This window comes from Oncorhynchus nerka, linkage group LG1 (genome assembly GCF_034236695.1).
Source record: "Oncorhynchus nerka isolate Pitt River linkage group LG1, Oner_Uvic_2.0, whole genome shotgun sequence".
Lineage (NCBI taxonomy): Eukaryota > Metazoa > Chordata > Actinopteri > Salmoniformes > Salmonidae > Oncorhynchus > Oncorhynchus nerka.
In genome coordinates this window covers 39,380,406-39,398,951 of record NC_088396.1, presented here as the reverse complement: position 1 = coordinate 39,398,951, position 18,546 = coordinate 39,380,406, and the positions used below count along the sequence as shown (strand labels likewise).

The 18,546-nt window shown below is 45.2% G+C and overlaps 1 protein-coding gene across 2 annotated transcripts in view; it reads right to left on the bottom strand.

Moving 5' to 3' along the window:
• The window catches only part of LOC115130094 (protein disulfide-isomerase A5-like), an 81,617-nt gene that overhangs the window by 40,992 nt on the left and 22,079 nt on the right, over positions 1-18,546 (bottom strand). For both annotated transcript variants that reach the window (XM_029660867.2, XM_065018620.1), the window contains exons 7-10: positions 17,485-17,545; positions 9,471-9,538; positions 4,202-4,293; positions 955-1,026 (exon numbers count right to left, since the gene is read on the bottom strand). In XM_029660867.2, coding sequence (XP_029516727.2) covers positions 955-1,026; positions 4,202-4,293; positions 9,471-9,538; positions 17,485-17,545 — 293 coding nt within the window. The remainder of the gene's footprint in view (positions 1-954; positions 1,027-4,201; positions 4,294-9,470; positions 9,539-17,484; positions 17,546-18,546) is intronic.

Genomic DNA, 18,546 nt, shown 5'->3' with positions numbered 1-18,546 from the left:
CACCAAATCAGTTCCACACACGCATCAGTTGTCACAAAAAAATGAGGTATTTTTGAGAAGTGCAAAGAAAGCTACAACCAAAAAAGTTAATCAGCAATTCATAAAGTTTTAATAAATTGTCTGACCAATGCATTCTACATTTGGATCGGTTTGGGGTCCGTGGACCAATGCTGACATAACGTTTGAATAGGGACCGATGCATATCGGTGAATCGTTACATCCCTAATCATTAACTATTAGTACTACAGGTCTCCTAGCTGGTCTCCTAGCTGGTCTCCTAGCTGGTCAGACTGGACAGGACCCTGGAGAAAGCCTGAGTCAGGACCACTTTGAACAGATGCTTGGTGGGTGTGGGCGTCTGTGTGTGTTTGAGAGTGAGAGAGAAAGAGTGGTGTGTGTGTGAGTGTGTGTACTTGTTATGGGTCTACACCGTGGGACTGTCTCTGAAGTGGTTAGAACACTCCACAGAGAGGAAAGCGGTCATGGTTTGAAGCATCTGCCAGAGCCACTCGAGACTCAAACGGTCTGTGTTCTCTGACCTTAGAGGCATTGTTCCTGTTCCCATATAACAATGTTTCCTCTCTGTCTGTGTTTCCTGAAATAGCTGTGAAATCTGTTCCGTGCCCTTTCAATAGACTAAAGCATGGTAAACAGTCCAATGAGTGTGAGAATGTGAATGGACATTAAAGGGTGTGTTGATGCACTCTTCATGCAGGAGTAAAATGCCATGTTTATCTAAAGCGGGTTACAGTACACCAAGTGTACTGGTATACATAGTATATGCATGTGGCCTTGCTAACACCACACGCTTACCAACTGAGCCCAACAGCAACATGACTAGAACACAGAACTTTTCCCACATCAGTTCCCTAACCAGTGATCAGCAAAGCTCCGGACTCTATTTTATGAGGGGAAAGTGATGAGGCGAAAGGAAGGCAGGAAGGAAACGCTCACTTCTTCATCCAGTCAGCGATGTCCTTGGCTGTACCTCCGTAGTTTTCATAGTGGTGCAGGAACTTCCCCTTCCTAAGAACCGGGGGGGAGACATGGGGGGAGAACAGAGAGAAGAGTGAGAACAAAAAGATATAAAACATATGCTAGCGACAGTACAGAATGACCCCATCTAGAAAACCCACTGATCCATGTCATGCGTGTTGCACAATGTTCTGAGTTGTGATTCTAAGAACTACGGCACTACCTACTGTAACCTACTGTTGACTACATTGGAAGAGATGAACGTGCCTTTTCATTAACATCACTTTATTGGTCAATGCACACAAGGTCCAACCGAAATTTGACTTTATCCCAACCCCTCTAAAAGACACACATACATTCATGCATTTTTTGGATAGGATCCGGGAGCTGTTGTTGTGGGGGGTTAAATGCCTTGTCCAGGGGCACAACGGTAGGTAATGGCATCTAGGACTTGATACTAGCAACCCTTCGATTGCCAGCTCACTTCCCACCTTATTCTTCCCGTCAGACCTGGAATTCGACCTGACAACCCTCTGGTTGCTGGCTCGCCTTTCTAACCGCTAGGCTACCTGCCGACCCACAGAGGATATACAGGTTCCTCAGAGAGAAATACAGTACATCAGAGAGAGCTGAGTCACTGTTGTGGAAAGTGGAAAGGAAACAAAGGAAATGTTTTGTGAAAAAAACCTCAAACAATACATTAACATCACTAGGTTTAAACTTGCTCAAATGGAGCCAACCAATAGTAAAAGAGCATATCTTGTATGGACTAATAGTTATTATGGTTTAGAATATGCATTAGAATTATGCATTAGAAAACAGCATTTAGTGCCTAAATTCTGGAGGGGGGGATCCCAATTGTGTGAACACTGTATCTATGTGGAAACAGATACTCATGTACTAACTTCATCTTCCCTGACCTCCTGCATGTGTCCCGAGACTGAAACAAGTCGGTGGTGGGCCGTAGGACACTAGCTGCTCCCGCTGAACCTAGCTGCTCCCGCTGAACCTAGCTGCTCCCGCTGAACTCCCGCTGAACCTGCTGCCCGCTGAACCTAATGCCTGCAGATCCTGGTCATTTGTAACCGTCACTGATCTGCAGGGAATAGAATACAGCAGCCAGTTGTACAGTATTAGTGCCACTCATCACTTGTAGTTTAATAGGCACAGAGGGAGAGGACCTTCTGGGGGGTTCCTACGTTTCTTTTTTTGTTCCGCAAAAATGTTAAAAACCCTTCGGCCTAAAGCCTGCAGGTGTAATGCATGATGATGCATTATACATGCAGGTTTTAAGTATCGACAAAATGTTTAACTTTGTGGCCTCTCTTCACTGGAAAGAAAAGACATTGGAAAGGGAACTTGAACAGCAAGACAGAGAAAGATCATTGTAGACGCCGTAGGGTTGTCAGCCCCACCACCACTCTAGAGGCTGGGTTGAAAGGCTGAGTGACTGGCACTCGCGGATGCTTTTTCAAAGCCGTTGTCAGATACTCCAATGAGTGTAATTAGCTCCAATGAGTGTAATTTGCTCAATATTAGGAGTTAAGAAATAAAGTTGACAGCATTAGATATTCTCATCTTTTCAACTGTAGGTATGTCATTTCTATATACAGTACCAGTCAAAAGTTTGGACACACCTACTCATTCAAGTGTTTTTCTTTATTTTCTACATTGTGGAATAATAGTGAAGACAACAAAATTATGAAATAACATGTGGAACCATGTAGTAACCAAAAAAATGTGAAACAAATCCAAATGTATTTTATATTTGAGATTCTTCAAAGTAGCCACCCTTTGACTTGATGACAGCTTTGCACACTCTTGGGATTCAACCAGCTTCACCTGGAATGCTTTTCCAACAGTCTTGAAGGAGTTCCCACATATGCTGAGCACTTGTTGGCTGCTTTTCCTTTACTCTGCGGTCCAACTCATCCCAAACCATCTCAATGCAGCAATCCATCAGTCTCCTTCTTGGTCAAATAGCCATTACACAGCCTGTGTGTGTTGGGTCATTGTCCTGTTGAAAAACAAATGAGTCCCACTAAGCGCAAACCAGATGGGATGGTGTATCCCTGAAGAATTCTGTGGTAGCCATGCTGGTTAAGTGTGCCTTGAATTCTACATAAATCACTGATAAGGTCACTAGCAAAGCACCCGCACACCATCACAATGCTTCCATGCTTCATGGTGGGAACCACACATGCAGAGATCATCCGTTCACCTACTCTGCGTCTCACAAAGACGTGGTTGGAACCAAAAAGCTCAAATTTGGACTAATCAGACCAAAGGACAGATTTCCACTGGTCTAATGTCTTTTGCTCGCATTTCTTGGCCCAAGCAAGTCTCTTATTATTATTGGTGTCCTTTAGTAGTGGTTTCTTTGCAGCAATACAACCATGAAGGCTTGATTCACAAAGTCTCCTCTGAACAGTTGATGTTGAGATGTGTCTAACTTGAACTGTCTAACTTGAACTCTAAAGCGTTTAAAATGGGCTGCAATTTCTGGGGCTGGTAACGTTAATGAACTTATCCTCTGTAGCAGAGGTAACTCTGGGTCTTCCTTTCCTGTTGCGGTCCTCATGAGAGTCAGTTTCATATCGCTTGATGGTTTTTGCAACTGCACTTGAATAAACTTTTTTTTAATTCCAGATTGCCTTACGTTCATGTCGTAAAGCAATGATGGACTGATGTTTCTCTTTGCTTATTTTGAGCTGTTCTTGAAATAATAGGGACTTGGTTTTTTAACAAATAGTGCTACCCCACCTCCCCCCCAACCACCAACCTTGTCACAACACAACTGATTGGCTCAAACGCATTAAGAAGGAAACCATTTCCACAAATTAACTTTTAACAAGGTACACCTGTGAATTGAAATGGATTCCAGGTGAATACCTCATGAAGCTGGTTGGGAGAATGCCAAGAGTGTGCAAAGCGGTCATCAAGGCAAAGGGTGGCTACTTTGAAGAATCTCAAATAATCAACACTTTTTTTGGTTACTACATGATTCCATATGAGTTATTTCATAGTTTTGATGTCTTCACTATTATTCTACAATGTAGAAAATAGTCAAAATAAAGAAAAATCCTGGAATGAGTAGGTGACCAAACTTTTGACTGGTACTGCATTTGGACACACCTACTCCCTGCTGCACTTCCAAAGCCATGAGTACACGAGGGAGGTGTGTGTGTGTGTGTGTATAGCTTAAAGTAAGGCGGATGAGACTCACTCAAAGTAACAGAAGGTGGGGTAGCCCTTGACATTGTACTCTTGCTTGAGGCCATCAAACTCGGCTGGGTGCACGTTCATCCCAGCCAGCACCTAGAGACCAGACACAGGGAGCAGGCACGAACATAGCATTTATTAAAAATCACCACATCACAGCAGGTTAGTTCATTAGAGAAGCACCAAAAAAAAGCTCCACTAATTAAGATGAATGACTCAAGGGGGGAGAAGACCATGTAAACAGAACTAGACAAGAAAACAGGATGTGACACAAAGTAGACAATGAAATATGCATTGTAATTTGTTCCATCTTGGTTGGCTTTTCAAAACTCAAAGCATCTGTCAAATCCATTTCAATCTGTGAAGTTCCCTGCCTTCATAAGGTCAATGTTTTAAGACTTATGTCAACACGATTTGGGCTTTCTTATTATTTTTGAAGACTTAAATAAAAACTTTGAGAAAAATGTCCTCTTCATTCACCTGTGACGATATGGTGAAAAATGTGTTGGATGACCTGGCAGACTCTTGCTTATAGTTCCAAATATATCACTTCCTTCTGCTATCACCTCCTCACACACCACACCACACACACACACACCATGCAGAGCCAAAACGTAACACTCCATATGTTGTGTGTGTGTACAAGAGAGCTAAATGCATTCATTATGCAAATCTCTAAACGAGAGGCTTATTTATTCACTTATCATCAGCCAGACTAGCTGAAATCAGACAAAGCATGTGTCCCAAATGACTACTTATTCCCTATATAGTGCACTACAAAAAAAGGTAATATAGGAAACAGGGTGGACAGGGAATAGGGTGGCATTTGGGAGCCGAACAAAGACACCTTAAATTAGATCCCGTTCCTTTCCATGCTGCTCCATATGAGGCAAACACACGAACAGAAAGATACAGCTGCAGTAGGTGTTTCTAAGCAGTAGCTAGGTGTTTCTAAGCAGCAGCTAAGTGTTTCTAAGCAGCAGTAGCTAGGTGTTTCTAAGCAGCAGTAGCTAGGTGTTTCTAAGCAGCAGTAGCTAGGTGTTTCTAAGCAGCAGTAGCTAGGTGTTTCTAAGCAGCAGTAGCTAGGTGTTTCTAAGCAGCAGTAGCTAGGTGTTTCTAAGCAGCAGTAGCTAGGTGTTTCTAAGCAGCAGTAGCTAGGTGTTTCTAAGCAGCAGTAGCTAGGTGTTTCTAAGCAGCAGTAGCTAGGTGTTTCTAAGCAGCAGTAGCTAGGTGTTTCTAAGCAGCAGTAGCTAGGTGTTTCTAAGCAGCAGTAGCTAGGTGTTTCTAAGCAGCAGTAGCTAGGTGTTTCTAAGCAGCAGTAGCTAGGTGTTTCTAAGCAGCAGTAGCTAGGTGTTTCTAAGCAGCAGTAGCTAGGTGTTTCTAAGCAGCAGTAGCTAGGTGTTTCTAAGCAGCAGTAGCTAGGTGTTTCTAAGCAGCAGTAGCTAGGTGTTTCTAAGCAGCAGTAGCTAGGTGTTTCTAAGCAGCAGTAGCTAGGTGTTTCTAAGCAGCAGTAGCTAAGTGTTTCTAAGCAGCAGTAGCTAGGTGTTTCTAAGCAGCAGTAGCTAGGTGTTTCTAAGCAGCAGTAGCTAGGTGTTTCTAAGCAGCAGTAGCTAGGTGTTTCTAAGCAGCAGCAGCAGCTAGGTGTTTCTAAGCAGCAGCAGCAGCTAGGTGTTTCTAAGCAGCAGCAGCAGCTAGGTGTTTCTAAGCAGCAGCAGCAGCTAGGTGTTTCTAAGCAGCAGCAGCAGCTAGGTGTTTCTAAGCAGCAGCAGCTAGGTGTTTCTAAGCAGCAGCAGCTAGGTGTTTCTAAGCAGCAGCAGCTAGGTGTTTCTAAGCAGCAGCAGCTAGGTGTTTCTAAGCAGCAGCAGCTAGGTGTTTCTAAGCAGCAGCAGCTAGGTGTTTCTAAGCAGCAGCAGCTAGGTGTTTCTAAGCAGCAGCAGCTAGGTGTTTCTAAGCAGCAGCAGCTAGGTGTTTCTAAGCAGCAGCAGCTAGGTGTTTCTAAGCAGCAGCAGCTAGGTGTTTCTAAGCAGCAGCAGCTAGGTGTTTCTAAGCAGCAGCAGCTAGGTGTTTCTAAGCAGCAGCAGCTAGGTGTTTCTAAGCAGCAGCAGCTAGGTGTTTCTAAGCAGCAGCTAGGTGTTTCTAAGCAGCAGCTAGGTGTTTCTAAGCAGTAGCTAAGTGTTTCTAAGCAGCAGCTAGGTGTTTCTAAGCAGCAGCAGCAGCTAGGTGTTTCTAAGCAGCAGCAGCTAGGTGTTTCTAAGCAGCAGCAGCTAGGTGTTTCTAAGCAGCAGCAGCTAGGTGTTTCTAAGCAGCAGCAGCTAGGTGTTTCTAAGCAGCAGCAGCTAGGTGTTTCTAAGCAGCAGCAGCTAGGTGTTTCTAAGCAGCAGCAGCTAGGTGTTTCTAAGCAGCAGCAGCTAGGTGTTTCTAAGCAGCAGCAGCTAGGTGTTTCTAAGCAGCAGCAGCTAGGTGTTTCTAAGCAGCAGCAGCTAGGTGTTTCTAAGCAGCAGCAGCTAGGTGTTTCTAAGCAGCAGCAGCTAGGTGTTTCTAAGCAGCAGCAGCTAGGTGTTTCTAAGCAGCAGCAGCTAGGTGTTTCTAAGCAGCAGCTAGGTGTTTCTAAGCAGTAGCTAGGTGTTTCTAAGCAGTAGCTAAGTGTTTCTAAGCAGCAGCTAGGTGTTTCTAAGCAGCAGCTAGGTGTTTCTAAGCAGCAGCTAGGTGTTTCTAAGCAGTAGCTAGGTGTTTAAGCAGTAGCTAGGTGTTTCTAAGCAGCAGTAGCTAGGTGTTTCTAAGCAGCAGTAGCTAGGTGTTTCTAAGCAGCAGTAGCTAGGTGTTTCTAAGCAGCAGTAGCTAGGTGTTTCTAAGCAGCAGTAGCTAGGTGTTTCTAAGCAGCAGTAGCTAGGTGTTTCTAAGCAGCAGTAGCTAGGTGTTTCTAAGCAGCAGTAGCTAGGTGTTTCTAAGCAACAGTAGCTAGGTGTTTCTAAGCAGCAGTAGCTAGGTGTTTCTAAGCAGCAGTAGCTAGGTGTTTCTAAGCAGCAGTAGCTAGGTGTTTCTAAGCAGCAGTAGCTAGGTGTTTCTAAGCAGCAGCAGCAGCTAGGTGTTTCTAAGCAGCAGCAGCAGCTAGGTGTTTCTAAGCAGCAGCAGCAGCTAGGTGTTTCTAAGCAGCAGCAGCAGCTAGGTGTTTCTAAGCAGCAGCAGCAGCTAGGTGTTTCTAAGCAGCAGTAACTAGGTGTTTCTAAGCAGCAGCAGCTAGGTGTTTCTAAGCAGCAGCAGCTAGGTGTTTCTAAGCAGCAGCAGCTAGGTGTTTCTAAGCAGCAGCTAGGTGTTTCTAAGCAGCAGCTAGGTGTTTCTAAGCAGCAGCTAGGTGTTTCTAAGCAGTAGCTAGGTGTTTCTAAGCAGTAGCTAGGTGTTTCTAAGCAGTAGCTAGGTGTTTCTAAGCAGCAGTAGCTAGGTGTTTCTAAGCAGCAGTAGCTAGGTGTTTCTAAGCAGCAGTAGCTAGGTGTTTCTAAGCAGCAGCAGCTAGGTGTTTCTAAGCAGCAGCTAGGTGTTTCTAAGCAGTAGCTAGGTGTTTCTAAGCAGTAGCTAGGTGTTTCTAAGCAGCAGTAGCTAGGTGTTTCTAAGCAGCAGTAGCTAGGTGTTTCTAAGCAGCAGCAGCTAGGTGTTTCTAAGCAGCAGCAGCTAGGTGTTTCTAAGCAGCAGCTAGGTGTTTCTAAGCAGCAGTAGCTAGGTGTTTCTAAGCAGCAGTAGCTAGGTGGTTCTAAGCAGTAGCTAGGTGTTTCTAAGCAGCAGTAGCTAGGTGTTTCTAAGCAGCAGTAGCTAGGTGTTTCTAAGCAGCAGTAGCTAGGTGTTTCTAAGCAGCAGTAGCTAGGTGTTTCTAAGCAGCAGTAGCTAGGTGTTTCTAAGCAGCAGTAGCTAGGTGTTTCTAAGCAGTAGCTAGGTGTTTCTAAGCAGCAGTAGCTAGGTGTTTCTAAGGAGCAGTAGCTAGGTGTTTCTAAGCAGCAGTAGCTAGGTGGTTCTAAGCAGTAGCTAGGTGTATCTAAGCAGTAGCTAGGTGTATCTAAGCAGTAGCTAGGTGTATCTAAGCAGTAGCTAGGTGTATCTAAGCAGTAGCTAGGTGGATTTTCTCCCCTCAGAGTCTCTCTACTATGTTATGCCTCTTCTGTGCTTGAAGGTGCGTGTTCGATGTGAACACGCGGTCTTGGTTTTTAAAGGTGTTCACTTGATGCTTTCTCCTGTGTGATATTGATCTTTGGTTGACTCTTTGGTCTACTTTCTTGTTGTTGAGCTAGAGGTGTTTTACTTTAGCACCGGAACCAAACTACATCTAGCTTTCAAATCTCATCTGTAACCGTAAAAAAAAAAAAAAGGAACAATCTGTTGGTTGCTACATCCATTTTTAGACTTTGAAAACAATTAGTTATTGAAGACAATACCTTATATGCCTCATGAGCTTAGTTTAACTGTCGAACCCCATCAGAACCCAACACATAAGCTTGTTTAACTCCTCTGTCAACAATGTGAATGTAAACAAACACGGTATAGCCTCAAAACATGGTTAAAACTATATTGTTGATATCATGGATGGTCAGTCCTTGTATCCATAGCTCTGGCAGTGAATTGGAGAGTGGTTACATTTCCTCTAGCCCAATCCCTCAGCTTTTCCCCAAATCATTGGTGGGGTTGACCCTGGTTATTCTTCCAACTCCAGATTGCTGCGTTAAGACTTGAATTGTACTATTCTGTTTTCAGTGTATATGTGTTTGTGGTGGAGGGAGGGAGGAGGACTATAAGGGAGAGTGAACAAGTGAGCCAACATAAAAACACTATTGCAGTCTAAACTGGCATATAACCCATACAGAGACTGGAGACTTCAACTGAAGAAAGTTGATCCCATAACTGTGGCTGTGGGGATTTGAAGTACCTATTTGGGCGACCCGACCAAATTCACATAGAAATGTGAGTAATAGATCAATCATTCTACTTGAAAGCAAGTCTAAGAAGCGATAGATCTGTTCTATGTGTACCATTTCTATGCTTTCCGTTCTTACGTTTGGTTTTTTACGTCTTTTACATTCCGTTTTGTACACCATCTTCAAAACAGCTGAAACAACAATATTTATGGTTATGGGAAATATATTTCAGAGCAGTTTATATTGATGGTACAATGATTCTGATGAATGGATTTGAACTGAGAGCAACTCACCCAAAACCACACTCCGCGAAAACAGAGGAGCTAAAGTGTGTTAGGATTTTAAGCAATGTCAATGTCAGAAGATTTGACTTACATGTGTACCCTTGGTCTCTGTAGCTGCCTGTTGAAATACGGGCTGCATCCTCTTACAGACACCACACCCTGTAGGAGGAACAACATGAGACATTAGACACCACACCCTGTAGGAGGAACAACATGAGACATTACAGACACCACACCCTGTAGGAGGAACAACATGAGACAGAGACATTACCACACCCCTGTAGGAGGAACAACATGAGACATTACAGACACCACACAACCTGACACCAGGGAGGAACAACATGAGACATTACAGACACCACACCCTGTAGGAGGAACAACATGAGACATTACAGACACCACACCCTGTAGGAGGAACAACATGAGACATTACACACCACACCCTGTAGGAGAGACATTACAGACACCACACCCTGTAGGAGGAACAACATGAGACATTACAGAACACCACACCCTGTAGGAGGAACAACATTAGACACCACACCCTGTAGGAGGAACAACATGAGACATTACAGACACCACACCCTGTAGGAGGAACAACATGAGACATGAGACACCACACCCTGTAGGAGGAACAACATGAGACAGACACCACACCCTGTAGGAGGAACAACATGAGACATTAGAGACACCACACCCTGTAGGAGGAACAACATGAGACATTACAGACACCACACCCTGTAGACACCACACCCTGTAGGAGGAACAACATGAGACATTAGTAGGAGGAACAACATGAGACACAACATGACACCACCCCTGTAGGAGGAACAACATGAGACATTACAGACACCACACCCCTGTAGGAGGAACAACATGAGACATTACAGACACCACACCCTGTAAGAGGAACAACATGAGACATTAGACACCACACCCTGTAGGAGGAACAACATGAGACATTACAGACACCACACCCTGTAAGAGGAACAACATGAGACATTACAGACACCACACCCTGTAGGAGGAACAACATGAGACATTAGAGACACCACACCCTGTAGGAGGAACAACATGAGACAACCACACCCTGTAGAACAACATGAGACATTAGAGACACCACACCCTGTAGGAGGAACAACATGAGACATTAGGAGGAACAACATGAGACACCACACCCTGTAGGAGGAACAACATGAGACACCACACCCTGTAGGAGGAACAACATGAGACACCACACCCTGTAGGAGGAACAACATGAGACATTACAGACACCACACCCTGTAGGAGGAACAACATGAGACATTACAGACACCACACCCTGTAGGAGGAACAACATGAGACATTACCACACACCCTGTAGGAGGAACAACATGAGACATTACACCACACCCTGTAGGAGGAACAACATGAGACATTACCACACCCTGTAGGAGGAACAACATGAGACATTACAGACACCACACCCTGTAGGAGGAACAACATGAGACATTACAGACACCACACCCTGTAGGAGGAACAACATGAGAACAACATGAGACATTACAGACACCACACCCTGTAGGAGGAACAACATGAGACACCACCACACCCTGTAGGAGGAACAACATGAGACATTACAGACACAACATGAGACATTACAGACACACACCCTGTAGGAGGAACAACATGAGACATTACAGACACCACACCCTTAGGAGGAACAACATGAGACATTACAGACACCACACCCTGTAGGAGGAACAACATGAGACATTAGAGACACCACACCCTGTAGGAGGAACAACATGAGACATTACAGACACCACACCCTGTAGGAGGAACAACATGAGACACCACACCCTGTAGGAGGAACAACATGAGACACACAACCTGTAGGAGGAACAACATGAGACATTACAGACACCACACCCTGTAGGAGGAACAACATGAGACATTACAGAGACATTAGACACCACACCCTGTAGGAGGAACAACATGAGACATTAGAGACACCACACCCTGTAGGAGGAACAACATGAGACATTACAACATGAGACACCACACCCTGTAGGAGGAACAACATGAGACATTACAGACACCACACCCTGTAGGAGGAACAACATGAGACATTACAGACACCACACCCTGTAGGAGGAACAACATGAGACATTACAGACACCACACCCTGTAGGAGGAACAACATGAGACATTAGACACCACACCCTGTAGGAGGAACAACATGAGACATTAGACACCACACCCTGTAGGAGGAACAACATGAGACATTAGACACCACACCCTGTAGGAGGAACAACATGAGACACCACACCCTGTAGGAGGAACAACATGAGACACCACACACCCTGTAGGAGGAACAACATGAGACATTAGACACCACACCCTGTAGGAGGAACAACATGAGACATTACCACACCCTGTAGGAGGAACAACATGAGACACACCACACCCTGTAGGAGGAACAACATGAGACATTACAGACACCACACCCTGTAGGAGGAACAACATGAGACATTACAGACACCACACCCTGTAGGAGGAACAACATGAACAACACACCCTGAGACATTACAGACACCACACCCTGTAGGAGGAACAACATGAGACATGTAGGAGGAACAACATGAGACACCACACCCTGTAGGAGGAACAACATGAGACACCACACCCTTAGGAGGAACAACATGAGACATTACAGACACCACACCCTGTAGGAGGAACAACATGAGACATTACAGACACCACACCCTGAGACATTACAGACACACCCTGTAGGAGGAACAACATGAGACATTACAGACACCACACCCTGTAGGAGGAACAACATGAGACATTACAGACACCACACCCTGTAGGAGGAACACCAGACACCACACCCTGTAGGAGGAACAACATGAGACATTACAGACACCACCCCTGTAGGAGGAACAACATGAGACATGACACCACACCTGACAACATGAGACATTAGGAGACACACACCCTGTAGGAGGAACAACATGAGACATTACAGACACCACACCCTGTAGGAGGAACAACATGAGACATTACAGACACACACCCTGTAGGAGGAACAACATGAGACACCACACCCTGTAGGAGGAACAACATGAGACACAGACACACACCCTGTAGGAGGAACAACATGAGACATTAGGAGGAACAACATGAGACACCACACCCTGTAGGAGGAACAACATGAGACATTACAGAGGAGGAACAACATTACAGACACCCACCCTGTAGGAGGAACAACATGAGACATTACAGACACCACACCCTGTAGGAGGAACAACATGAGACATTACAGACACCACACCCTGTAGGAGGAACAACATGAGACATTACACCACACCCTGACACCATTACAGACACCCTGTAGGAGGAACAACATGAGACATTACAGACACCACACCCTGTAGGAGGAACAACATGAGACATTACAGACACCACACCCTGTAGGAGGAACAACATGAGACATTAGAGACACCACACCCTGTAGGAGGAACAACATGAGACATTACAGACACCACACCCTGTAGGAGGAACAACATGAGACATTACACACACACACCCTGTAGGAGGAACAACATGAGACATTACAGACACAACATGAGACATTACACCCTGTAGGAGGAACAACATGAGACATTAGGAGACACCACACCCTGTAGGAGGAACAACATGAGACACCACACCCTGTAGGAGGAACAACATGAGACACACACCCTGTAGGAGGAACAACATGAGACATTAGGAGGAACAACATGAGACACACCCCCTGTACACCACACCCTGGTAGGAGGAACAACATGAGACATTACAGACACCACACCCTGTAGGAGGAACAACATGAGACATTACAGACACCACACCCTGTAGGAGGAACAACATGAGACATTAGACACCACACCCTGTAGGAGGAACAACATGAGACATTAGACCACCCTGTAGGAGGAACACCACACCCCTGTAGGAGGAACAACATGAGACACCACACCCTGTAGGAGGAACAACATGAGACACCACACCCTGTAGGAGGAACAACATGAGACACCACACCCTGTAGGAGGAACAACATGAGACACCACACCCTGTAGGAGGAACAACATGAGACACCACACCCTGTAGGAGGAACAACATGAGACACCACACCCTGTAGGAGGAACAACATGAGACATTACAGACACCACACCCTGTAGGAGGAACAACATGAGACACCACACCCTGTAGGAGGAACAACATGAGACACCACACCCTGTAGGAGGAACAACATGAGACATTACAGACACCACACCCTGTAGGAGGAACAACATGAGACATTGTAGGAGGAACAACATGAGACACCACACCCTGTAGGAGGAACAACAACATGAGACACCACACCCTGTAGGAGGAACAACATGAGACACCACACCCTGTAGGAGGAACAACATGAGACATTACAGACACCACACCCTGTAGGAGGAACAACATGAGACACCACACCCTGTAGGAGGAACAAGACATGAGACACCACACCCTGTAGGAGGAACAACATGAGACACCACACCCTTACAACATGACACCACACCCTGTAGGAGGAACAACATGAGACATTACAGAGACACCACACCCTGTAGGAGGAACAACATGAGACATTACAGACACCACACCCTGTAGGAGGAACAACATGAGACATTACAGACACCACACCCTGTAGGAGGAACAACATGAGACATGTAGGAGGAACAACATGACACCACACCCTGTAGGAGGAACAACATGAGACATTACAGACACCACACCCTGTAGGAGGAACAACATGAGACATTACAGACACCACACCCTGTAGGAGGAACAACATGAGACATTAGACACCACACCCTGTAGGAGGAACAACATGAGACATTACAGACACCACACCCTGTAGGAGGAACAACATGAGACATTACAGACACACACCCTGTAGGAGGAACAACATGAGACATTACAGACACCACACCCTGTAGGAGGAACAACATGAGACATTACAGAGACACCACACCCTGTAGGAGGAACAACATGAGACATTAGAGACACCACACCCTGTAGGAGGAACAACATGAGACATTAGAGACACCACACCCTGTAGGAGGAACAACATGAGACATTACAGACCACACCCTGTAGGAGGAACAACATGAGACATTACCACCACACCCTGTAGGAGGAACAACATGAGACATTAGGAGACACCACACCCTGTAGGAGGAACAACATGAGACATTACAGACACCACACCCTGTAGGAGGAACAACATGAGACATTACACCCTGTAGGAGGAACACATGAGACACACCCTGTAGGAGGAACAACATGAGACATTACAGACACCACACCCTGTAGGAGGAACAACATGAGACATTACAGACACACCACCCTGTAGGAGGAACAACATGAGACATTAGACACCACACCCTGTAGGAGGAACAACATGAGACATTACAGACACCACACCCTGTAGGAGGAACAACATGAGACATTACAGACACCACACCCTGTAGGAGGAACAACATGAGACATTACAGACACCACACCCTGTAGGAGGAACAACATGAGACATTACAGACACCACACCCTGTAGGAGGAACAACATGAGACATTACAGACACCACACCCTGTAGGAGGAACAACATGAGACATTACAGACACCACACCCTGTAGGAGGAACAACATGAGACATTACAGACACCACACCCTGTAGGAGGAACAACATGAGACATTACAGACACCACACCCTGTAGGAGGAACAACATGAGACATTACAGACACCACACCCTGTAGGAGGAACAACATGAGACACCACACCCTGTACAGACACCACACCCTGTAGGAGGAACAACATGAGACATTACAGACACCACACCCTGTTAGGAGGAACAACATGAGACATTACAGACACCACACCCTGTAGGAGGAACAACATGAGACATTACAGACACCACACCCTGTAGGAGGAACAACATGAGACATTACAGACACCACACCCTGTAGGAGGAACAACATGAGACATTACAGACACCACACCCTGTAGGAGGAACAACATGAGACATTACAGACACCACACCCTGTAGGAGGAACAACATGAGACATTACAGACACCACACCCTGTAGGAGGAACAACATGAGACATTACAGACACCACACCCTGTAGGAGGAACAACATGAGACATTACAGACACCACACCCTGTAGGAGGAACAACATGAGACATTACAGACACCACACCCTGTAGGAGGAACAACATGAGACATTACAGACACCACACCCTGTAGGAGGAACAACATGAGACATTACAGACACCACACCCTGTAGGAGGAACAACATGAGACATTACAGACACCACACCCTGTAGGAGGAACAACATGAGACATTAGAGACACCACACCCTGTAGGAGGAACAACATGAGACATTACAGACACCACACCCTGTAGGAGGAACAACATGAGACATTAGACACCACACCCTGTAGGAGGAACAACATGAGACATTAGAGACACCACACCCTGTAGGAGGAACAACATGAGACATTACAGACACCACACCCTGTAGGAGGAACAACATGAGACATTAGAGAACAACATGAGACATTAGAGACACCCTGTAGGAGGAACAACATGAGACATTAGAGACACCACACCCTGTAGGAGGAACAACATGAGACATTACAGACACCACACCCTGTAGGAACAACATGAGACATTAGAGACACCACACCCTGTAGGAGGAACAACATGAGACATTACAGACACCACACCCTGTAGGAGGAACAACATGAGACACCACACCCTGTAGGAGGAACAACATGAGACACCACACCCTGTAGGAGGAACAACATGAGACACCACACCCTGTAGGAGGAACAACATGAGACATTACAGACACCACACCCCTGTGGAGGAACAACATGAGACAGACACCACACCCTGTAGGAGGAACATGAGACATTACAGACACCACACCCTGTAGGAGGAACAACATGAGACATTACAGACACCACACCCTGTAGGAGGAACAACATGAGACATTACAGACACCACACCCTGTAGGAGGAACAACATGAGACATTACAGACACCACACCCTGTAGGAGGAACAACATGAGACATTACAGACACCACACCCTGTAAGAGGAACAACATGAGACATTAGAGACACCACACCCTGTAAGAGGAACAACATGAGACATTACAGACACCACACCCTGTAGGAGGAACAACATGAGACATTACAGACACCACACTCTGTAGGAGGAACAACATGAGACATTACAGAAGCACACAGACGACTCGTCAATCAGTCGCTCTCAATCAACATACTGAACAGGAAGAGTTCCATTGTTTTATCATTCTATCAAGGGCCCAGTAGAATGTGAATACAACTTTGTAGAGCTTGATATATCTAGATTATACAACCAATAAACTACTGCAACATGAACATTCAGTTCAAGGACCCAGTGCTTTTCCTTTATACAACTACAAATGGCCAATTGTTAAGTATTACTCCTCTCTGGTGAAATGCTATAAATCCATGCATTTTAATGAAAAGGCTGGATATAAATTATATACGTTTAACGTCAAAGAAAACCATCTAGAGCTTGTAAATTGGCTGGAGGAGCATGGTTGTACATTTCTTCAATTATTTTATTCAATAAATACCTGATTATCAAAATCAATGAGTCTGGCAGTAAGGGAATAGGACAAATCTTAGAGGGCTTTAAGGTGCCTCCTTCTACCACGCCACTTCCCTAAACTCTCTCTGCTTAATGGAGGGATGCATCCCAAATGGCACCCTATTCCATATATTGTGTACTACGTTTGACCAGGATCCATAGGACTCTGGTCAAAGGAAGTGCACTATGCAGGTCATATGGTGCCATTTGGGATGCAGAGGTTTCATTTCCCATCTTCAAAAGACTCTTCTGATGATGTGCTGTATATTCTATGCCAGTCATTAAAGATTATCTACCAATAGAAGCTATTTGCTCTTATCCAGACTTCTCTAAATGGCCTCGGTAGGAGTTCTTATCAAGAGGTAAAAAACGTATATTAGGAGTCCGTGATTGTGTGTGTGTGTGTGACTCACATGGGGCATAGAACATCATGAGGATTGGCCTCTCCTCCCTCTTTAGAAGCTTCCTGAAGTCCTGAAAGAGAAAGGAGAAGAGCTGTGAGGAAAAAAGGACCTACTATAGAATGCATTGAGTGAACTCAGTAGATAGTTGCACAATAGCTCTGCCTGAAAAGTGTACAAACCGTCAAAACCTTGGATTCTCTACCCTACTCCTGAAGTGTGCACTTGTACACTCCCCCTCATGGGTTTAAAAGGAATGGACACGAGGAGAATATGCAATTAAGATTCTCCCAAGGGCTGCATTCTGATTCTCTATCCTCCTCCAGATGTTTACACTTGTTCACTCCCCCTAATGCATTTCAAAGGTCCATCCCCACTGACCTTCTCTCCAATGGGGTGTGAGGAGGCGAGGAGAGAGGAGTATGCAACTGACATTCTCCCCGATTCTTCCTCTCCCAAGGTCGCTGACCTCTGACCTCATCCAATGTGCTTTGAAAGAGATCCTTTAGTCCTCCCAAAGCAGAGTTGTTAAGGCTGACTAATCAACAGATATACTAGGACCAGGGGGTGGACAACACTGAGGTACACTGTCCATCTCTCTTTGGCTCTTCATATGTATCACTTAAAGCAAAGCACCATTAAAAAACGATCTTTTGGTATTTAATTCATTAGTTCACTGTTGATATAACGATGGAAAACGCTTCATACAGTGACACTTCCTGTATTTTTTAAGTTCTAGAACTTGAAAACGTCATTTCTGACAAGCAAAACATGTTGGGAACTGTATCAACAGTGAACTAAGGAAACAAATATCAAAAGATAGATTGAGTGGTACCTAAGTGACCAGTCACTATGAGAGTAACTTCCAGACAACAGTTGCTGTCAAACGTGCTCATCATCAGAAGACATTTTTTGAACATGCCTTTTGATGGACAGAGAGAGATCAATCTGCACTCAGAGGGTCAGCTCTCCTCTTCCCCTAATGCTTTATTCATCCTCCCTTCCTGAAAGTCTCATTCAGCAGAAGCTGTTGACACATCTACACCAATCAGCACCCCCCCAGGCATGATATAG